Source organism: Temnothorax nylanderi, unplaced genomic scaffold (assembly GCF_030848795.1).
Source record: "Temnothorax nylanderi isolate EJ_2023f unplaced genomic scaffold, tnyl_v1.0 TNYL_tig0073_pilon, whole genome shotgun sequence".
In the NCBI taxonomy this organism is placed as follows: Eukaryota; Metazoa; Arthropoda; class Insecta; order Hymenoptera; family Formicidae; genus Temnothorax; species Temnothorax nylanderi.
The window spans coordinates 844,382-868,973 of NW_027249135.1; the positions used below are offsets into that span (position 1 = coordinate 844,382).

The window sequence follows — 24,592 nt, forward strand, 5'->3', positions numbered from 1 at the left end:
CACCGAATACTCCATGATCCCGTCGCAAACGGAGCGCGGGATGAAATTTTAGGAGAGACAACCGTGCGTCTGTGCCAGATTTCATCAGATTCTCTCTTTCTCTCTATATTCTACAAAAAGGGAGCCACGCTTTATTCGACCCGCCGCCGCGCCGCACGAAGATTATGGAGGATAGAAGCGGAAAGCAGACGTCTGCTTATTGACAGGTCGTCATTGATTTTCTGCCAAATCGGACGAATCACCGTTCGTCGGCTTAACGAGCTGCCCCGGTGACTTTCGCTGACATCTCTTCACGGTTCACAAAAGCGTCATTTTCCTTCTTTTAGTGCCGTTTGCGAAAATCACCATTATTTTGATCCTTTGCAAGGCAGATAATAGAGAACGATTTGAGGAAGATAACTAAAATAAAATTGTATCGCCAAAAAGATATACGTGACCGAAATCTTTTCACAGAAAGAAAATCAGTTTCTCTGAATCCTATCAATTTTCCGAATATACTTTATGTACCATATTAATCATTATACGATTTTAATTATCGTTGAATTGAAATAGAAATAGATCGTACAAGCGAATCGGCTTAAAATCTTGCAGTATAATGAAATTATTCCCGTGAGAAATGAGAGGAAAGGAGGAACACGTAAAGAAAGTGAAATTACTGTGCCAGGGATGCGCCTATCGGAGATTTCTTACTTTATGGATCAGGTCGCGTACTTCCCGGAAATTTATTCCATGCAGTAAAACCGCCCTCGCTAAAGTCCCGCGCGATGGCAAGTATCCAAGATCGGAAAGTCATTATTCAGCCCATAAATTAACATCGGCGGTCACTTACATGCGATGCATCGTGCTTCTCGAAGGAATTCTCGGCAGATAAGGCAATGATACTGCCCTGCTTATGAAAATATATGATCGCATTATCCGATAGTTAATGATGAAGCTTTCCGGTGCAACGTCAGCTTTCTACATCGCGCTTATATACTCAACGTTGATATATAAATCAATAATACCGTAATATCGTCTTGTATGTATATATCGTAAATACGTGTATAAACAAAATTATGTAAATATAATATGTATATATAATGTAATCAATCAAATTCTCAGATAAATACTATATTAAAAAATTTTCACGATAAAAATTCTATTTTTTATGTGATTGATATTTAGCGTCATTTTTTAATGTGAAATAAGTTCAGTAGTCTGTACTAAATACTTGAAGCGAAAATATCGAGGGTTTGTCTAATAAAAATAGAACGAAACTCGTCATCTCTCGTATCGACTCGAACGATATTCCTCCGGGATATCATTAACTGCGAAAATGTCTTTCGAAACTGATGTTAGTGGCAACCACGATCGAAAGGAGTGCATTATCTTTTTGTGATGCAATTCCGTTTCAATATAGATCATCAAAGACGGTGCCCACACTGCCGTTTACCTATCTACCCTTATCTTTTATTACGAGACGGTGGATCGTGATAAAAAAAAGCACGGAGCTGTTTCACTCTCGTATCAGAACTTCATCCTCTCGCCGGCAACTCTCTCGCATTTACCGGAGTAGCATCGTACTGAGCAGATACGTATTTAAATTTATCTCACGTCATTTCGCGAGAACGAGAACATAATTGTATCGTCGCGAAGTCGTTAAAACGTGCTTGCCGCAACCATTTCCTTTTGAGGCGCGGCAGCTAATGATAAACGCGGTTTAAATAATATCACGTGGTATTCTAACGGTTTCAATTAAAAGTGTTATATGTATCCAGCAAACGGCTCTAACACCATCTGAAACCACACGAAACCTAGCGCTCGCGTTCTCAAAGGTTTTATTTCAGCAAGTTAATCCGTGTTGCTTAAGAAATTAAGATATATGTACATGTCACAGAGAAATTTTATCTTTTCTATTCCTCCCATATTTTTTAAATTCTACATAATTTATTTGCATTAAGTAAATATTATTAATTATTAAATTTTGACAGTAAACTTTGATTTAGACACTAAAAATATTGAAAAATACGATAAATGCGAGATACTCTGTATATAACAAAAAATGAAACGTGAAATGACCTGCACTTAAAAGAGATACATGAGCTGCAGACTGCGTATTTTTCAAAAAAGGCAGAAAAGCGTATAAAAAAATAACTGACCACATGTTATTGATTTCTGACCGTTTGTTGAGCTTTAAACTTGATTTACTAAAAAAAATGTTTTCTTTTTTTTAATTAACTCATTCTTGCACAATACTGTCCAATCCATCTTTTCGAACAAAAATTTCTCTACGTTTCGGAAATAACTGGAATAATCTCGATAGCCTGCCGAGGTGCATCAATGGACCAGTGTCGATAACGAAAAATCGTCACCAAATCGTTCCAGGCGGTAGTTTACGGTTTGCCAATTCGAAGGAGGATTAAGCTTTGCGCCAATTTGCATACATATAGTCGATCACTTAGAATGCCGTGATAAAACGTTTCAATTGCAAACCGTAAAAAAAAGAACGATAATTGGTTATCGAGTTCACTGATTTTCGAGAACGCGGCCTATCTACGCGTCCCTCCCTGTCTCGTTTTCTTTTTTTTTTTTTTCATCCCAATGCGTACACCTCATCATGAAATAAATAAATCCGACGCGGCGCATTCAGCACATAGCGTCAATCCAAATTCAATTTTCTGGCGGGCTCTCGCGAGGGAAGGATGAGTACCCGTAGGGGTGCGCAAAATGCTAAAAGGAATGGCTTTGGTGGCAGCGATAGTTCTATCCTACAGTCCCGAGCGAGTACACACGCTCGCAGAAAATTCATCTAGGAAAAGACACGCAGTACGAAGCTTATGCTTGCAAATTTCATATCACTCTTTAAACTGAACAATTTTTCACGCGCTACTATTGTTCTCAAGATACATGTATGAAACTTTTCAAATAGAAAGACAGCAATGTATATATGTCACGAATATAAATGCCAATAAAAAAAATAAAATAAAATGCGAGACAAACCAGACGCGTGGATATGTACGTTAATCGAAATACCGTATCGTGGTAAACATTGTCCCGTGCCGCGTGGTCTAGAACTGAATGCAGATATTCCAATTTCCCAATTTTCCAATTTCACAATATTTCCTACCTAGACCACGAAGATTCAACGCAACGGGCTTTAGTATGCCTGCGTTGCGGGCGAGGCACGCGTGCAGCCGGGAAGACCAGCGATGAAACCGTCGTGGCCTGGCACGGTCTCTCGAATTTCCGTGGCAATCGAATAACCCACCGCGAAATCCGTTAAGCAGTTATTAAAGCCCCGGGAGAACTTGCTCGTCTCGCGATGGGGCTTCCGCCCCCTGCAGAAATTTCAGTTATTTCTAGTAGGACACAAATCCGATTTATGAATATCCTGCCAGGAACGCCTAGAATGGCCGCTTCGGACGCGCAAGTTAAAAGCGCGTACACGACGGAACGTCGGTGATCCTATTCATCGTAGCACGACCGCAGTAATTCTGTTTCGCGGAACATTACGTACGCATCAGCCCGTAGGAACATATTCAGCTTGTGGTTGCAGCATGCCGATTGAGGGAGGATAGGTACAGATACGGCGCACGAGAACTGCCAAATATGCGTAATTTATGAGATTTGCAATGGAGTTGTGGATACTCCAAGAATCATGCTATTCCGATACGTCGAATAAACACCGATATAAGATTCCCAGCTCAAAGTGCACTCCCAGTCTTGTCGCAACTATTCGAGATATTCATGTCGCGAATTTACGCAGCACTATACGCATCGCACTCGAATATCCGATTTATTTTTTTGATAAGCGCTAAGACGTTCACAAACAGAGGAAAGAAACGAGTGATAGGGAATACGGGAGAAAAATCTGAAATCCCGGTGATAAAAGATACTATGCGTAAAATGTAACGGAGCGCGAGGAAATGTCTCTGGCAAGAAGAAAAGCCGGATAAAAGGATTCGTACAAACAATAAAACATAGAATCATGGAAAATACTTAACGAGCGCATAAAACGGGAACTCCGTCGTAGACGAACATGAAAGGCAAACAGTGCAAGGAGAAGGTGGGCCAGGGGTGGAAGGTAAAGCAAAGATGAGGAGGAGAGCTGGTTGTAAGAATAGGTGCAGGTGAAAGCCGATAAATGAAATACGAAAGTAGAAACGGTAGAGAAAGTGAGACGCATCTGGTGCGTCGTGAAGCGAGAGAGAAAGAGAGAGAGAGATTCCGAGTGCGCACCGGAGTTACAATATAAATGATCCCGTCTGCACCCGCGCCCATCTCGTCGAGAGCTGGATCCCGGGCCAGCCTCCATCCCGGCCCATTTACATATCTGTATTATTCAAGCACGACTGTTATTCAATTTCTACGCAACTCGTAAATGCATTATTATTTAATCGAGTCGCACGCCGCCGGGCAGGCCTCGTCGTGCTGGCGTTCGTCGCACACAAAGGGTGTGTGAGATGGAAGCGAGACGCGGAAACAAAATGTCAGTCAGCGATCTATGCAATCTCCGTTAATTCATGTTTGCGACGATATCAATTATTAACGCGATTCACAATCCTCTTTTGCATTGTAAGGGAATGTCAAATTCCAAATGCATTTAAAGATTCCAGTCATGTCACGATGATTTTTATGTTTCAAAACAAGTGTAAACAAGACTTCACTACTTCTATTTCTATGTGAAAATTAACACGAAATTTATACTTTCAAATAACACAATTGATATCGTTTCTATCTCACTAGGTGTTTCTATGTTTATTAGATCTTTTACATTTTTGAATTTGTTACACACGCTTTTATATTTGTCTATATTTAAACAAAGTTTAAATTCCACTGTTAGTATCAATACAAACATTCAAATATTTTCGAATTCGCAAAAATCTCGTCTACGTTCATTGCTCTCACGCCGAATTTTTAACATTGATTTACATTCATGGTAAAAGTATAGCCGTTAACTGAAGCAATTTCATGGAATTTAACCTTCAATCGTAACTTCATTAACTGTCGCCGAGGGAGAGCTACCGTGGGGAGCTCACGTGGGGCTGAAGTGCCCTCGATGTACCCCCCTGCATATCATTTGTATAGCTATAACAGCTTCGAGATAGCGTCGAGAGTAACATTCGCCTTCTTGGTTATCTCTCTTTCTTTTTAACTGCTGATTCTCCCCACGATGGGTTTAGAGGCCGGAAGAAAGAGAAAAGCCAGCGGATATATTTCACATGAATATCTCCCAAGGTATGCTCAAACAAGAATGGTAAAGATAAAATATATACCGCCAATAAAGAAAGGGAAAGGGAGAACGAGCGACAGGGGAAGAAATGATGAAATGAATGAACTCGTTGAGTACCGCTTTTGCATATTAATGGTTATACGTCGTTAGGGAAGAGGCTATCGTATCGTCGACACCGGGGAAAACGACAAAAAAGAAACATTAACGCGCCGCGGTTGTCTCCTCGATACTGAAACACCGCTAAATGTCGAGCTGAAGCACCCTCTGAACGCTCCACTCGATATCTGGGTGACGCTCAAGTACAAACGTTTGTATTTCTTCATAAGATAGTCATTCGAAGGATTCTTAAATTCGTGTATAAGATATTCACTTACAATTAGACATTTATATTACACGAAGTGATAAAAAATGTAAATAGACTTGATAAAAATATAAATATAATATTTAGCAATACGATCAATTTACGATTACGTCTAAGGTTTTTCTAAAAAAAAAAAATATATATATATATATATACACATATATATTGTATATATATTTAAACACATTGAAAGTATTCAACAAATGCATTGCAATTTATAAAAGTAGCTTCTTTTATCCAACCTTTCTTCAAGACGAGTTACAGATTCTGTTGTACTGATTTCATAAAAGCTATGTTAAAGACATAAAATTTTGTGTAAAATCAACAAATTCAACAGGGGGGATATTATGTTGCTTGTTCCGAAATCGCACAAAGTAATACAGTGCATTGCAATTTGATTGAGGAAAGCGGACGTGAGCGATTCTGCCGGAATTACCTCAAGGACCGATGTCCGGAGAGAAGGAAGGACGCTACGAGAATGCAAACATATGGTAGCGATCGCTCGAGCAAGCACAGGATGTAAATTTCAGCCCTCGCTTTGCTTCAAATCCCTCGGAACGTCGTTTCGATCTGATTACTGTTCACCCGTGTCGCTATAGCAAAGTAAAAAGGATACCGCGATGCGAAAAAAGAAGTAAAATAATCAATCGAGCTTAGTGTGCTGTAAAGGATTCAGAGCTGTAGAGATTTATGGCGCTAAACACCAATGCCGCTATTGTTCGTTAACTTCAATTTCTGCAATCGGTACGCAACCAACGCGAAGTGCAAGCTGATTGCGAATAATGCATATTTTCCGATAACATCTTCATTCTAACAAACGTAGAAGAGAAGAATCGTCAGAGGGTCGCTTCAGAAGTTGCGCGAAAAAGAATAAAACTCGGAACAAATGTTGGTAGTACATCTGTTGTTTACCCTGCGTCTTGTACTAAATAATTCTCTTTCGTTCCTATGGCTTCACACCGCTCGGAAGGAAGACGAAGTTTCCATCCCGATAAAAGTTCTTTCATACCTCTCGAAGCCACTTCTCCTCTTCCTCGACATACAGCGCCGAGATCCGGCGCCTCCAATCTACGTATTTTAGGTACACGGTACTTTTCCAGGAAATGTCAGAGATGACTTTCTGCCGCATTACGGTAAATAAGGAAAGTTATTATGGCAGTACAAACTCGATGAGTGGGACCAGTGAAAAGATCTACCCGGCGAGTGTTCGGTATACTTGCAAAATATGGGAAATCACGTGAGCATCCTCATCCTACTCGTACGCATTTTTATAAGTGGAAAAAGATTTTACAGTAATATAATGTTTGATCATAGAGATGTAAATAGAACGGCAACATTTATGTTTAAGTTCATTTTATAACGAGACTTTATATTAAAAATTAATTTCGCTATGATAACATCGGGGGATTCGTAGACAGGTACAACAAGAAAATCCAAAATCCTTGATGAAATACGTTAGTTAACTAGACGTGTACAAATGGAATAGTCACTAAGGAAGGATCGCTCGTACAACCGTAGCATGCAAATTTCGTCGCTGCGCTTCAAACGTTCCACCAAGACTTTTCAATTCGACCTTCATTCATCAAACCTTCGACTTCGAGGAGAAAAGAACACATGGGCTGACTACACGCGAGCATCCATCACCCATTCGGTCTAACAAGTTGGAATCGAGCGAGGAGAAGAGAAAAATCGTGCAAGCAAAGTACAGCACATCTTCCTCTACTCCCTATTCTCATACTTCGTACCGAGCAAGTCGATGAAACGTATACTTTATACATGGCAGCAGTGCCGTTCTACTCGCAGACAGACATGAATAAATAAAGCCTTCCGGTGTGCTACGAAACCCCTCCGATATTGATCGCGATTATTTATAAATACTGTTGATGAAGTATCCCTGTCACGGATGACAAATAATCGTTTGTTCCTCTCTCGATCTGACCTCTCTGACCTCCTTTCTACGAAGTTATCGTAAAGCTATTTTCTTCTCGAATCATTAATAAGTTTAAGAGACAGTTTGTTCCGAAAAAGCATTTAATGTCCAAGTTATCACCTGAACATGTAAAGCCACTATGATCAAATTTTTCAGATATTTTGTCATTATTTCGTCTATCTCCCTCACGCAGCATTTAGAGACAAAGAATAGAACTTTCATGGCAAGACTTCACGAATGATCATAGTAAGCTGAAATTGATATAACGGAATCTATATAAAGAAATTACGATAACAATAACTAAACAATTGTGTGCATGTATTATACAGATTAAACGTATTCTCTGGATTTCGTATTTTCCTGCGAAGTGCAGTAAGCTTGTCTCGCGAATCACCCGCCAATTTCCGCGGTGTGCTTTATCAACGCGAAACAGATACTCTATTATGTACTGCGTATGCAAAGCCATCGGGATATGACTGAGTCGCGAGGTATAGCCATCCGGACGCATAAAGTGTGTGCCGATGCAGCTGAAGCGGAAAAACAACTTCAATCGACGAAACCAAAGCATTCGGATCGACTGATTCCGCTTGCCGGCGACAAAATCCATACAGCGCACCAGACACCGAAATATACTTGTCTCCATTTACAGATACTTTCTTTTGTTGCTACGTCGAATCGCTCATGTCGACAGATGCGATTATCATTATAATATCAAATGCGATATTTTTGTATGTAGTATGTATCACTGGATAGAATTAAGTGAAAAGATAAGACTTTCGAGAGACTCAGCAAGCTAGATTTTATCTCCACGAGTGCTTTGACGAGCTTAAAATAAATTATTCTTTGGCGCATTTAATCTCTGAAATAATCATCATAATTCGGAAATCCTCAATTTTTAACATTAGCTATTTATGTGAGTGATCTATTTGTCTGAAAACGCTGTTGCAGTGCCCTAAAGTGCACTTGAAAAAATGAATAAAAAATAAGATCTTGCCCTTCTTGACAATCATTTGTTTAAAAAAAAAAAAGAGTTTTAAACATTGTTTAAAAATGAAACATTTTGTTCAAACGTGCACCATTTTTACAAAAAATGATATTTTTTAATTTCCGTATGTACTTCCCGAGCTAATCTTATATAAAACTAAAAAAATTTTGGTTTTTTGTTCCAAGTCAAAAATTGGAGGAGAAATCTTTCCGGCCGCAGAACACTTCCGGCTTCCTTTGCTGAGCTCTGGCGCCGTCATTTTGTAAAAAAAAGAATTGAAAAAAATTGTGAACACACTTTAAAGTATGTGCAATAAAGGTCTTTAAACAGGGGAATAAATTTGACCTCAGAAATCAACTATAGTTGATAAGTAATTAAATCATCATTTGAAGGCTGATAAAACCTATAGAACCTAATAAATTGAATTCATTAAAAGAAAGAAAGAGAAAACCAACATAAAAATCTGACTGAAATATAAATAACCAACAGGAAGAGATCAGAAATCATGTCAGATCATGAGTCTGGGAAAAGTAGAAGGAGGAAATATTACAAGCAAAACCAAACAACTCTAAAGAGCAAATGGAACCTGCTACCAAATACAAAATTAAATCATCATTTAAGGCTGATAAAGTCATGATGGAATGTCAAACTAAATTAATGACAAATGCATATAGGAAGCTTTTATAAATTTACAAGAGAAGACTGAAGATTACTAATAAATTGCTTTTACTTTAAACAGATTTTGTATTCCATTCACTATATTCCCATAAAAAATTGTCAAAATTAGGGGGCGCTAGAGTGGCGTTACCCCTTAAGCGCTTCTCAGTGCTGTTCTTAAGATTATCAAAATAAAATTCGCGGTAATATGCGGATTTTTTTTAAACCGGATAAGGAAACGAAACGTCATGTATTGACAATTACCAGCGACTCGTCCGAAATGGATTTAAAACTTAGTACTTTGAAAACACGGGTCGTTAGCACTTTTTGCTCTCCTGAGGATTGCCAGTACAACTTCACTCTATCGAGAAACTTATATCCTCTCTGCATACATAACCCTGTGAGAAAAGAGTAGCTCCTGCTTTGCGTCCTCCTAATTATAAAGAGCAAAGTCTGTTATTAAGTTAAAGCATGGAAGTAATGAGCTGTTTTCCTTCCTTTACGAAGGAGAGTTCGTTACGACTGCTGATTTATTGAATTATAAAGTTTAACCAACATTTTGGAAGAAAAACATGAACATACACGAAAGATTTAATAATATTCGTGCATTTTTTTGCATATTTTCCGTTAACAAAGCATCAGAAGGAAAGAAAGATATATTAAATACATGAATTTATTTGAGGCGCGTTACCCTTGCAGAGACGATTTGTAATAACTGGCGCATATATCACGACACAAATTTAATTAAACGCGCCGTTGGTATTCATTTCACGCGCCTAATTTATGTGTGAATAACTACGCTATTCAGTACCGAGATTTCGCGACGATCCGAGCTCGCCACGTATTTATCTCTGTTCATTACCACCACAATAATAGCTGCCATAGATATTTCGAATCTTTTAATTTTAATGTTACGCTTTTACAAACAAGAGCTTACTTTAATGAGAAAAGATAATTGTTCTGTTTTATAAATTTCTTTTTGTTTAATTTACAACGTAAACAATTTTTTCTACAAAAGTGGCCATTGCTATTAAACAGTATATACGAATTAAAAATATATGCAAAGCGCGACAGATTGGGGATCTTTTTTATAATAAAAATTTTAGGAGAAGGCAATTTAAGTAAAAATTATGGAATTTCTAATCAAATTTATAATCAAGATTGAAACGGATATTTTTAAATATTTTTTTTTGATTGTGAAATTTTCCTTAAATTTTTTTAATATTTGTGTAGCTTGTAATTATCGATTAGATATTTATCCGTTACGAACATATTAATAATGACTCGTTATACACTACGCGTTCGACTTCCGTCTACCGTACGTTTATATTAACCTCGCCACGAATGTCAGTGTAATAAAGAACGTTTATGATCGCATAAATTACGATCTGTTGCGTTGAATTCCACAACTTATGACATGACAATGGTGACAATACTGTCATGTGCACCTCATTCTATAGATGGCAACGGGCCGACAAAGTCGTTAAATGTTAATCTCTCTCTTTATATCCTGCCAACGTACCATAGTCGTCGTATAGTATTCACCGAGGGTGTTTTATATAAAACATCAGCGCCGACATCCAGACTGTTTTATTTTACGACATGAGTACGTCTGGAGCACTCCTCCATTATCTTCACCTCGCGTCAGAATCTCGCACGCAATCTTTACGCGTTAACCAGTTGCTCTTGCTCTTTTTTTTTCTGTAAACAAATGATTGTCAAGAAGGGCAAGATCTTATTTTTTATTCATTTTTTTCAAGTGCACTTTAGGGCACTGCAACAGCGTTTTCAGACAAATAGCTCACTCACATAAATAGCTAATGTTAAAAATTGAGGATTTCCGAATTGATGATTATTTCAGAGATTAAATGCGCCAAAGAATAATTTATTTTAAGCTCGTCAAAGCACTCGTGGAGATAAAATCTAGCTTGCTAAGTCTCTCGAAAGTCTTATCTTTTCACTTAATTCTATCCAGTGATACATACTACATACAAAAATATCGCATTTGATATTATAATGATAATCGCATCTGTCGACATGAGCGATTCGACGTAAAAAATTGTCCAAATTAGGGGGCGCTAGAGTGGCGTTACCCCTTAATGTTCATCACCACGGATATAAAATTAAAAATAAAATCACTCACCACCCAGATCTGCAAAAAAGATCTCGCGAAGAGCTAGGAATTCTTCCTCGGGAAGTATGTCCACTTTTCCGAAGCAGTCATTCTCGGGCCAGATTTCTCTGTAACATATATTCCTATTTTTAATATCCGTGAAGTATAATGATATTAATAATATATATAGTAATATTAATGATTATAACATAAGAAAAGCCTAGCAACAGCAACTTAATAGTATGACGTTACGCCATCGTAAGCAACTCTAATATAGAGCAATATAACATTCTCATATATACAACAACTTATTACAAACTACACAAAACTCATATTTCATAAGGCTGCAAAGTTTAATATATTATACCTGTACTAAATATTCTATTATTTATAGTTAAATCTTTTTGTTGTGCTTTTATGGAAAAAGCTACTATAGTTGTGAAAAAACACACAAAACTATAACAATTACTGCATATTTACTGTAGTTTCATGTATTTTTTTCGCAACTACCTTAATCTTTCTATAGTATTTTTCTGCAAGAGTGGACCGTGTGAGATAAGAAATTAGCTATTTTGTAATATCGTATTCATAAAGAACTTACAAAAAAAAACGTAGATTTTTAAAAACTAAATTAAAATTTTCAACTGCGTAAAATCAGGCAAAATTTTTTGTAAAACAATACTTCAAGTTATAATACTCTTCTTAAATTACGATATCATCGGGAGTTTCAACGAATCATATAAAATTGATTTCTAATCATATAATTAACGTATAAAATAATAAGTTCATGCTATGTTAATAAGATCGATGTGATTAAATAAAGCAAGTTCATTATCTCAAGTTATACTAAGGAAGATTCGGTAGAGTGCAGTGCAGCGACGCGATGAGAAGTCCGAGTGGCAAACTCAATGAGTCTCGTAGAAGGTTCCTTTGAGCATGAGAGCCTTACCACGATCTACACCAACATCGGACTCCTTGCGTCAAGTGCTCACACCCAACCCTCATTCTTCGTCGACCCACCTACCTACCTACGCTACCGTTGATACTGACACACATGCATCTCCTTTACAAAGTATCTGTGTATCTTAGGGCCACAAAGCGGAAAGTGCCACCGCTGCCGTTAGACGAAGAAATAAGGAAGAGGGAAGAAAGACTTTCGAAGATGAGAATAGCAAAAAAGTATGCTTTAATTTACATATTTAAATTTCGTCCAATTTATCGTTAACATTTATCACGATGTACGTTCGCGATTCAGAACTTTTTTTTTGCAAAAAGCAACCATAAAGTTTGCAAAATTTAATTATATATGACTTCATATATTTAAAAAAAATTAATTAATAAAAAACTTTATTTTGTGTATAAAAGATTTTTTAACTTTACTTCGTATATAATTTTCTTAGTACTTATTTCCAATCCCTCATAATTTACAAGTTATTGGCCCCTCAACACACTTTTGTTTAAAAAAATTTACATTTAAGATAGATGAAAGCTGGCTTAGTTGGGTCTGAGACACCCTATATACTTTATGAGAATTCAGAAAAAAGAGAACAGATGGTCATGTGCGAACGTGACTAGGAAACAAAGGTAAAGTCACGTCTTCAGGAACGCCCCGAAGAAAGGTGTAGCTAATGGTGGAACACTTTTAACCTTACATTACATGACGGGATGGATCTCAAACATCACTTCATTCGTTTTAAATGTTCTAAAAATATCTGCTACAGTTGTAATCATTTATAAAAAGATAAATAGCTTTAAAGAAATATACACATGAAAAAAAAAAACTTTGCGTTGCCATGTAAATTCAAACTTGTTTTTTACATAAAATTTTATTTTAATAATTGAAAATTGTTTTCTTGTCAGATTTTTGCGGTAAATTATCAAAATTATTACTCAATTTCAATTTTAAAAAACAAAAATACATCAAATCACGTATATATAATTAAATTTTGAAATTTTTTTAACTTGTCATATTTGTGAAGATAATCTTTAATTCATAAACTACGAAAATCTACAGCTAAAAGAAAGGACGATTTGAAAATTCTGATTTTATAGACGATTAAGCATAATATTCGCATAATATTCAAACCAAAGAAAAAGAAGGAATCGTAAAGTATAAAGAGTATAAAGGGTATAATAAAAATTATAATAATATAAGATGGACTTCTTTATCACTGCTTTTGCAATGTAATCATAGCTTTTAGCCGTAAAAATAACAATGGCGATAAAAATCTTTTCTTCTTCCTTTCATTGTCACAGCACCGCGCGATTGATAATGAAAATCGCTCCCTACTTTACTCGGTCCTAATAGCGCCGGAGTCGCATTAAAATCCGGAGAATTGGATTTGGTCACTTGACATGAAATCGCACTTAGTTGCAATTGTACTATATAAAAGCGAAGCGTATGGACGGTTCTAACGCGGATACGTATGCACATAGAACGTATGTTTCGTTTTATGCGTATACACGCGGCACACATCCGTACGTCCTAACAATATACAACTCGAACTGAAATCAAGTCCGGTGACATGATCCATCCACGTTTACACGCGGGCAGACACGTAATCCATGCAATATACGTTAGATGAGTTACTATAGCGTGTATAAAACATCAAAAACCAAGTTAAAATCTGGAACAACAATCATTATAAAGTGTCGAATATGTAGCCGCGATATTTTCATCATAGTTCTATTAAATATATTATTAAATTAAACGAAGCCTTTGTATAATAATGAAAACTTCAATCCTCGGCTAATCTACTTGAAATTAGAGAAATGATTTTCTTGTTACTGATTTGCATCATCAAAATTTAATTTATAAAAAGATGTTTATTCTTAACCTCGGTATTCTCATATCTGCCATTTGGATAAGAAATCTAGTCTTATCGTTCCGTACGCTAGTCGCGATTCGCGCTGTATAGCGCGTTTTAGGTTCGCGGGTCAAGAGAGCCTGGTCCACTTTCGAAAGCTTTCCGAAATTCTCTCCGCTGAAGATGAATCCAATAAGCCGACGCAAGGGAGAGAAAGCAAAAGAAGGGTACTGTCCCCGAAGCGGAAGAAGTGGCTCGTACGACGCTACTGCTGGCTGCTGGCTGCCTGAATAGAAATTCAGGAGCATACAATCCCCATTATCCCTCGATTTGAAGTTCCGCGACAATGGAATCTCTCAGACGCGCCGTGCCCGTCGTCGTCGTCGTCGTCGTCGTCGTCGTCGTCGTCCCCCGACTCAGCGTTCCGACATACAAGCCGATACCGCTTTGCCAGACATGAAATAGATAATTTCGACACGTCCATTTTCATGCTTGGCAAAGACTCAAAATGATGAATCAGCCTTTGGACTCGGATATTAAATTGTCACACAGAAAGACTCTTCAATATATTTACACTGTCATACTTCTAGGAATTTCTCTTTAAAAGTTGCAGATATTTTTTTTTCTATTGTCCTGTGGTTGTACGCAAGAAGATAAAGTTATCCTAAAAATAAATACTTCCAATGTTCTTGAATAAACTAGATTTTGCTACTACGTATATATTAATCACAATATCCTAAAATACATAGAGAAGAGAAGAGAAATTTCAAACTGGCGCTTCGCAAACAATGTAATCATTACTGCACTGCGAATTATTTAGAAATAAAGAGAAGATGTTAAATCGACGCAGATTTTTTTTCGCCGTAATCATCTTATACGCAATTCTTAAGTTAAAATCACTGTACTGGTAGGAGGGTCACAGACGGTGCAAATGGAAAATTAGAGGACTAAAACCGGTAGCCAGACGACGGAGTATTTGCTAGGCAAACGAAACACGATTACCAGAAGCACTACCCGTAACCGAGAAACGAAGACGTGTACACGAAGAGAATAGAAGGTATTACATTATTTGTCTTACGTACCTACGTATTACCGTAAATGCCTTATTAACAATATTGTCTGCGCCTAGGAGTAATCTATATATACGGCGTAGTCAACAGTCTGCTACTTTTATCCCCTTGTGTGCACAAGGTCGGCATGGTCCTGCAGACTTCCATTGTGTGCCGGCCATAGTAAACATTACCCCCCATAAAATGGACGGTGGAATATTACGTACAATCTCCCGAAGTAGTTCACAGCGATGATATGGCGTAAAGAAAAATCGCGGAAGGGACTATAATTTCATAGCTTTATGATAGAGAAAAGCGGCGACGGTAAAACCGACTTTTATCCTCGCGGTTATATCACGGCACTCCAATCTGATAGAACTAATAAAGTTAAAGATTAATGGTACAGCATCTCGTATCCAGTGTCCTCAGTTGAAACCGGCGTCTTAATGCAACGATGCTATTTTTAAATATCACTGACAATGAATTCAGCAAGGTAGTTTCAGTTTTTTAGATTATGAAATTCAGGTGATAAATGTTACTCTCCGATCGTATTTGTCGAATCATTCTGTATAAGAGAAATGACTTAAGACTTAAGACATTCGCCATCTGTACACGTTTGCGTTTAGCGAAAAGGTGAAAATAAAAATGCTTTGAGACGAGCCGCGTAAAGAATCTGTTTACACATCGACGGAGTTTATCAGCAAGGGGTATATCAAATCTCGCGGAAAGCATCGAGGCGGCGATTAAGCCTTAGAGCAAGAAGGGTTGGCGAGGTGGAACGCAGAAACAAGTTGGCGGAGGGACATGACTCATAGGCACATTTAGAGCTGGAACACTTCAAAGAGTTGGTTGGGTACCGGTTCACCCCGGTGAACCGATGTATACCGACGCGTTACAAGAGCGCGGCAGATCCCTTTCAGATTTAATGTAATGTAAATATCTGCGGCAGTGCAAACGCTTGGCTTTTCGCCAGTTAATTGGCCGTGTGACTGGTCGCTGCACAAAGCCGAAAAAATCTCAAACAGCTCAATAAGCGTAATTAATATATTACGATCAAGCTTAATGAAAAATCGCGAGACGGTAAGTTTTACTCGTTTTTTTGCCGACGTTTATAAAAAATTAATTTTTTAAATGGAAATAATGACGATAATAAAGTCGCGAATTTTGTCTGATAAGTTTATTATATATCATGTATGATTATATATATAAATACTATATGAATAGAATAGAGAATGAATCAACCGATAACTTTGTTATATGTATGTGTTGAAAATTATATTATTAATATCACGTGAGAGGATTTATGTTATTATTTATATCACTTCGTATATACCATATACGCTTTAGCACAAAGGATCAAAAATTCATTTATCAAATTTACGTGAATAAATTCCACGGTCTTACTGACCCTCTAACCCTAACGTAATGAACACCTTTGTTTGGCAAAACAAAGCCCGCACAACTCCCGTAATTAATTGACTTACCTCAAAATTGCCTTTGGTTATTGAAAAATATTAAATTCCATTATAAAAATATAAGCATTGCAAATATATAGAAGGCAGAGATATCTTTTTATTAATTTTATGTTAAAAAATAGCGTAAATTAAAAATTAAACGCTGCGAAATTCCAAACCATCGGACACAAGAAACAAAAACTATCCTTTATCGTGACCGAATCGATTTGCATGATAATTTATATAATTTATATATTTATCGCCCGGTACATTAAATTACGATATAAGCGAGAAATTATACAAAAAGTTTTATTACAAGCTATAATTTCTCGCATATATTTCAGTTAGTAACAGCGAAGTAACAAAAAAGTTACAACCTAAAACCTAACCACTCATTTGTCGCATTGCACGACGACGGTTTAGGTACAAAACTGATTCTCAAAATAAACAACGTTGCCATCGCTCGAGTACAACGAGTTTCATGGTAACAAGTTACTTTCCATGAATCGCTTCTCAAAATAAACAAATCTCTTACCTTGCTGCACGTAGGAGACCAACTGCCTGTTCCAAGTTGCTCTGTCGCATTAATTTCTGAATTCTCTTCATGGCGTCTGTTCTACAAATCAAGACAAAAAAAACCGTAAAGCATAAAGATATACTTTATATCATTTCAACAAACATTAATAATAAATAGTAAATATTATTCTGCTTAACCATCACAATGCTAATACATACTTTTGATCGTCGATAGGCGTGTCTAAGGTTGCATCAAACGGCACCACTACAGGTATAACGGCATCGCGCATAACAGCAGATAATTCGGGACTGACAATGTCCCAACGTTCCTCCAAAGTAGGAGCCGCAGGAGTTACGTTTTCCTGAGTAGGTTCTGGTCAAAAGAAATCGAACAATTTTGTGCATATCAAATTTAATTTTATATTACTTTAAATTCTTCAACACAGTCAATACACAAATAGATCTTACTTTTTCCCTTTTTAACCTTTCTTCTCTTTGCCTTAACTTTTTGGACTATGAGATGCCGTTGGCCTTTCTGGCAGAAGTGTTCAACCATTTTTAGAAATATGTGAACAGTCGTTATAAGATCCAGCAAGTACTGCCTGAAAGATGAGCGTATATGTAACTACAATGTTTTAAGCTGAACTTAAATCGGTAAACTTAAACCGCCTTCCTTCCTTCCTGCGACAAGAAATTAATTCAATCCCGCTACTCGCGCATTAATTTGTCAATTTAGTTCCGGCAACGTGCGCTACCGCCATCAAAGCCAAAGTTTGACGGAACCGTCGTCCTGTTTTCGTCAGCGTTTCCGTAACGTCAAAGTATAGTAGCAACGTGGTATTGCGGTACGTCACGCCGCCCTTACATTTCCATCGTGGAAATCCGCGCAAAACCCGTCAAACTCGTAGCAAGTTGAACGCCCACTGCCTTTTCCCATTTCGCCGGCCGGAAGGTCGATAAAAGTTGTTTATTCCGCCGAGGAACCGTAGAAGGGAGGAAGAAACCGGGTGGGTGCGAGAGCTACCGAGACCAGCTGCCGAAGAAGAGAAATAGTCGAAAAGGAACGGCATCGGAGGGAGCCGGAGTGGCTTCCTGGCTGGTCGAATCGATTGATCCGAAAGTGAATCAATCTGTCTGCGGTAGATAAAACTTTCGGTAAAGAGTTCTTTCTTTCTCCCTTTCTCCTCTCTCCTCTCTCCACGACGCGGATTCGCCCGGTACAGACGTGAATTGTTCGGCGTAGGACGACGCGTCGCATAACTTTTTGCGATACCTGCATTACGTTACTACAGCCTGCTAAAAATTCGCGAAGGATTCGCAAGGGATTCGCGAAGGATTAGCGACTTATTTTGCTGAATTAAAAAGGGATCGACTGACGAAACAAACGACTGATTTATAGAAAGAATAAAAGGCGCAATTATCTAATCTTTTTCCTTTGATAATTTTTATTAGTCATTTTCTTCTAAAGTTCTTAAAGCTAATTTCTTTATATGTAAGTAATCAAGATGATAAAGTTACACGGCTTATTCTGTGCGCGGTGGTAATTATGACGATGAAATTCTATTCACTCACCGTGACATTTTAACCTCGTCGAAGCACAAAAGCTGAGAGAGTATCGTTTCCCGATATTCCGGGACATAAAAGATATTGCTTTTAATTATCTTGCTGGATTCCCTAACACCATCATCTGTGCTCTTATCCATTACCATAAGAGTGTTAAGAAGCTCCTAAAACACGAGATAGATTTTCGTTACCCCTGCGGGTCTATTCTGTAACTCTTAACGACAGTTTCGTTATCGTTATATTTGCGTTGCGCAGATATTACATATGGTAAAAAAAAGCTGCGCAACGACAATATAACGATAACGAAACTGTCGGGTTAGCTTCTCTCTAAACACTCACACGCAACGTTAATTATCGTTTCGTACAATGTCCTACCTGATATGCTTTTAATGCCAAATGCAATCTGCGAGACCAAAGCGGTATCCTCTTTTTGTCAACTAATATCATCTCATAATATTGTTCCATTTGTCTTTGAACTAAATAAAACACTTGTGTGGATATAGTTTCGCTAAATAAAATAAAATAATGCATTTATTAATAATAATCAAATTTTAAATTCGTGCGAAGTATATAAAATAAAAATAGAATTTTTTTATATGTTTACGATTGTAAAAAAAATCGGTATTAGTCAAACAATCTGTCAGTAAATTTGATCCAACAGAAATGGAGGATCATATGCATTGGTGCATAGCACAGATAACGAATTGTAAACAAAATTCAAACTATATAATATACGTTGTTTAAACGAGAAATGTATAAATGTACAAGATCAATTACCTAACTTTATAATCTAAAGTAAATTTTAATATTAAAAAAAAAGTTATTTCTTGGAAAAATAATATTAATATAGACATCCTGTGGAACAGTGGCGATTTAATAATTTCCATATTTGCAACCGTCATAAAAATTATTCCACGATGTAAAGTTAGATGATTTAGCCTGTACGCACGGACGCTGGAGAATTTTCTTTCTAGATAAGATCCGAAAGAAACCGACGATGCGTAAAACGAGTTCGTAAACTGTCTCGCTTTCTGCTCTCTTTAGGTGAGGTATGCGACAATGTAGACGCTATGAGAAAGTTGAGGCGTAAAGATTTACCTCACATATTTCACTTGAAACTTATAATGTCGATTGAACTCCATGAAGAAACGCAAGGCCCATAGATAGACAGCCGTTTCCCCTGCTTGGCCCTGAGGGTCGTTGATGAAGCAAGCTCTGGTGAATTTCATCACGGAATTGTAAGCCCCGCTTAGAAATTCTACGCAAAATTCTTTTAGAAAGAGTCGCACGCTGAGGGCAGACGTGCGCTCCTCCTTGGTGTCTTGCAGGCTCACTTTATCTTTGCGTCGCTTCACTCTTTTCTGTTACAAAAGACATGTGCTTTCTATTATTATAGTTGTCGATTTTATTCGTATAATTCACAGAATATAATATACGATCGGAGTTATTTCGACATTCCCGGACGTTTTTGAAAGCAATAAAAAGATATCCCTTGCAAAATTTACCTTATTGGTACCGAATTCCAATGCTTCTATCTTTTGGTACGGTTTATGACATATCATTTGATTTTCTCCGGTTGCTTTCATATTCTGCACAACGTAAGTACCGCCAAATCGTGAGTGTCTAATTGAGATCAAATGAAAACATGATATTAAAAATTGAACTTATTCATGAAGCAAAATGTATTCTTGAATTTTTCAAGGGTGCGAACTTAATGTATCTTAAAATACAATATACGATATTGGGAGAACGATATGTGCATGTACGTTTCGGGCAAAGATTGGATTTCTTATTTAATTCTCGCGTTTCCTTTCCCTTCGTTCCTACGCGTGAATTGAGAAGTGAAAATAACGTGACCCTCCGCTACTAAAAAAAGAATTGATTATTCAAATCCAATTTCAGCCATGAGCCCCGAAGATTCAATCAATAGAATAGAAGGCAGCTGTCAACAGCAGATAGTTTCCTAAACGATGAAGACGCGCACCCTACTTTCTCCTACTTTTTTCTCACGAGAGAAGCTCGCTTCCATCTATCTCCTCGAAATATTTTTAAACAAATAACTAACTTCTCAAAAAGTTTATTTACCGAAGCGTATGAGAACCATTTTCCCAAATAAACGTCAGATAACTTTTAATTTACATTTAGCTACATGGAAACATTGCAACTTTTAAGAGGAGTAATAATTTTCAATAGTAGAATTCTTATAATTCCTATATGAAAGTAACGTGGAAACAATAAATGGAAATAAATAAAATAAAAATAATAAAAATGATGTGAAGAGCATCGTACACGGCGCAGCTATCCAATTTTGTTCCTATGTTTACTATTGCTATCAAAAAGAGATCTGTGTTCGTGACACAGCTAGGCGCTGCTTTATCGTTTTCCGATCAAATTATCTTTCCATCGATCGATAGAGAACACGCGGAAGGCGGAGGGATCTTTTCACCGCACATCCAGTCCCTTTCAACTCGTAAAAAGCCTTTCGCAAAGACGTGGATGCGCGCATCCACGGGCTTCTGGAACGCGCTCGTTACAAGAATACGGCTCGCTTCTCTCCAACAAGTGGATAAAAGCTTCTATTCATACTACGGCTGGTCCTACCTTAAAAACTAGGTCATATTCATTATACGCATATCGCATCGCGAACACACCGCGGTAACTCCCAAAGGCATCCGTCAAGTAGCAATCGGCACCTTTTAGTCATCCCACTTTTACAATCACGGGCTTTTAGCTGTGGCCGCTCATTAAAGCGGTAATTACGCGGTAGCTACCCACGTTAAATCCATTCTCCCGTGTATCGCGGTAAAAAACGTACGGATAATACAGCTAACGTATGAATAAAACTGAATTAATACACAGATACTGCTACAGCACGTTTCGTTGTACCAGATAGATAAGTCGACAAATTAAGCACATATCTAAAGAGCGATTTTAATTTTTAATTCGGGAATCATTGATTTCGGGCCCAATCTTTCTCGAGCGATCGAACTTTCAAGCAAGCACGCGCATTTCCTATAAACGCTATTTATTTTAAACAACCGTATTTTAAATTTTATATCATACAAAGATATTATTTTAAATTCGTTGGAAAAATTAATTTATACGATGTTTTTTTCTCTCGATTTTTAAAAAATATAATATACATAGCTGTAGCATGAGATGAATGAATGTAATTTGTCTTTATCGTTATTTTCTAGATAGTATACAGAGTATCCCGGAATTCGCGCACTCAGAATACACGATACGATTTTCTGTGCTAAATATCATGTACAGTTATTCTATAATTTTTAGAGAAAAAGTAAAATTGTCTACACGCGCGCACCGCCCCTGATTCATGCGAAACTTAAAGCACAGTTAGCTTTAAATTGCTCTCATTTAAAAACTACTGCTCGGACGCAATTTTGCCAGTGGAAAAAAGCGTTCCTTCTGGCACAAAAAAATCGCAATGTACATATCATGTGTGCGAATTTTAGGATATTCAATTATTTGCACTTTTTCATCAATAAATTAACAAACTTTTCTTATTAATAAATAATAATACATATATAGATTTACCTCGATCCAGCGTATTTTTTTACTTTGTCCATTTTTTCGCGCAGTTCTTTTTGTCGCAGGGCTACGAGGTTAGCCTCGTCATTTTCCCTTTCAGCGGTACTACGTTGCAACCCAGATGCAGCCAATAGGCTTGCATTTTGCTCACGTAACATTAAAGATATAATCTAGTATGAAAAAATAAAACTGTTATTTACGAGTAACAAACAAGTTCTTAATGACAGTATTATTTTAAATATAAAAATATAAAAAATAAAAAATAAATAACTATAACTAGTATGCTGTGTATACCTCTAAAATTTGCATGTGATATTGCTGTTCCTTATTGTTACTGACAATAAACAACAAAATGTCCACTATGCCTGAAGCATGAAATGCAAATAATATCTATAAAAAGAAATTCCATCACTTAAAATAATATTCGACATAATGTTAAAAAATTTTTTTAAAAATTTATCTTAATTTTAACGTAGCAATTTACCTCATCGTGAACAGTAGCATCGTTATCAGCTCTTTTATCATTATCATTAGGTGGCACTTGCAGTACATTTCTAATAAAAACAAGTATTCTTTCAATTGTCAACTCATTTTCTTCCCCTCTTTCTGTACTATCCTATAAAATAAAAATATTCTTACAATCTGTAAACTATCAATCGCAAGGACATAAAGAACTTACAATGTTAAGTAGATTCCCCAAACGACCAGCTACCGCTACCCACACATTCTCATCGGTTAACGCTGCCTTATACTCTTGTAAATATGAAACAATTTGTTGATACAAACTATACGTCGTCTTCTCAGTTGGTATCTGTTCATTGTAAATTACAAACGCAGAGCTTGTCAAATTAATAAGTAATCTGTTAGAAAAAAACAGATAAATGATATGTAAGTGTATCCTTACATCAAGTATGTGAGTCATAATGTTCCATACAATTCAATATATTCAACTCTACTTGCACAGTGACACATACCGCAATAAGACATCCCAAAGTTCAATATTCTCAACATGATGTACAAGAATCTTCACAAGATCCGTCTGGAGTAATCTCGTTTGCCCAAGAAAGCGTCTTATAGTGTGCGTATCATCATCTCTCTTAAGATATCTAATGAGATCCTTTATAACATCTATCAAGAAATTGATTGCACTGTCAAATATTATTCTACTCTATTTAAATATATCAACTTTAAAATAAAATCAAGATAAATCTTCACCTAAGCAATTTTTGTCCAAGTGATAGGTAGTCCCATCAAAATATCCAATCACAGCGCAAGTGGCAGTGAGTTCAGCCGAGAGATAATCTGCCATGCTTAAACAATTTGCACCACGAAATTTTCAGCGTGCAATATTTATCCCTCAGACTGTCAATGACTTTTATATACACGACTGCAGTGACTACTGAATAATGACGCACATCCGTTTCGCTTTTAATTTCGTTAGCCCCCTGTTAAAAATAACAAAGTCCAATAAATATGCAGAAATATAAACAAAGATTCGTTTAAATTTATGTTCTCAACTTTACTACGTTCACGCGAGCGTTACTTCTGTAGTAACTTACGATAATTCACTCGTTTACGCGGAGTAAATTATCGTAAGTTACTACAAAATCCCGTTTACGCGAAGAAAAGTCCCGTTTACGCGAAGGAATTATCGTAAATTACTACCGAAGTAACGCTCGCGTAAACATAGTCTCGGAAATTAATACAAAAATCGTAACCGATTCCGTCAAACACACACTATTTTAACAACATTATTCGACAAGAAGAAACGCCGACAACCGCCAAGTATCTTTCTCCCAGAGTTAGCGAGATGATTTCTACTTCAAACACTCACCGAAAAATCAGCTTAACAACGACACTTTGCGAAATATCCAACACCGGCGACGACGACGGTCCCGCACTACATCGCGTTCGAGGTTCGAGGTTATGTCTCACGCCGGAGAAGGTATGTCGCGCGCGTGAATTAAGCACCCCGCGCTTCACGCAACGGGACGCACACTCGAAACGACCGGTACGAGACGCGTGACGAAAGGCGTTAAGCCTGTCACTGGCTTTCGCGCTTCTCCGAGAAAATCGAAACAATAGCACGCGCGTACCGTCGTACCGTCAAACGCAACAGGTGAGAAAAGCGCGCGAACTCGGCATTTCGGCAAACCGAGCTCCGAGCGGACTTGGCCGGGTGAGCCGGATCATGTGACCGGTCGGTCGGCCGCGCTCGGCTCTGTCCGCCGCCATTCGGTTCAGACCGGTCTCGGCGCGCGGCGGCGGCGCGCGCGGCGGTGCGGCGGCTCCGGCTCCGGACTCGCGGGCTCGCAGTCGAACGATGCGGCGAAGCGTTTGGAGCCTTCGAAGGTATTCGAAGGTAAATCATGGTTTGTCTCGTTGCTCGGTATATC

General features: G+C 37.6%; 1 protein-coding gene across 1 annotated transcript in view; it reads right to left on the bottom strand.

Annotated features, from left to right (window-relative positions):
- Timeout (circadian regulator timeout) overlaps positions 1–24,378 on the bottom strand; it is a 99,826-nt gene extending 75,448 nt beyond the window's left edge. Inside the window, exons 1-15 of the mRNA XM_071709030.1 lie at positions 24,031–24,378; positions 23,412–23,641; positions 23,171–23,324; positions 22,876–23,056; positions 22,681–22,812; positions 22,491–22,586; positions 22,203–22,366; positions 20,153–20,270; positions 19,746–20,008; positions 19,023–19,155; positions 18,657–18,811; positions 17,553–17,686; positions 17,304–17,457; positions 17,104–17,184; positions 11,289–11,386 (exon numbers count right to left, since the gene is read on the bottom strand). Coding sequence (XP_071565131.1) covers positions 11,289–11,386; positions 17,104–17,184; positions 17,304–17,457; positions 17,553–17,686; positions 18,657–18,811; positions 19,023–19,155; positions 19,746–20,008; positions 20,153–20,270; positions 22,203–22,366; positions 22,491–22,586; positions 22,681–22,812; positions 22,876–23,056; positions 23,171–23,324; positions 23,412–23,505 — 1,957 coding nt within the window. The 5' untranslated portion in view covers positions 23,506–23,641; positions 24,031–24,378. The remainder of the gene's footprint in view (positions 1–11,288; positions 11,387–17,103; positions 17,185–17,303; positions 17,458–17,552; positions 17,687–18,656; positions 18,812–19,022; positions 19,156–19,745; positions 20,009–20,152; positions 20,271–22,202; positions 22,367–22,490; positions 22,587–22,680; positions 22,813–22,875; positions 23,057–23,170; positions 23,325–23,411; positions 23,642–24,030) is intronic.
- Positions 24,379–24,592: the final 214 nt, after the last annotated feature.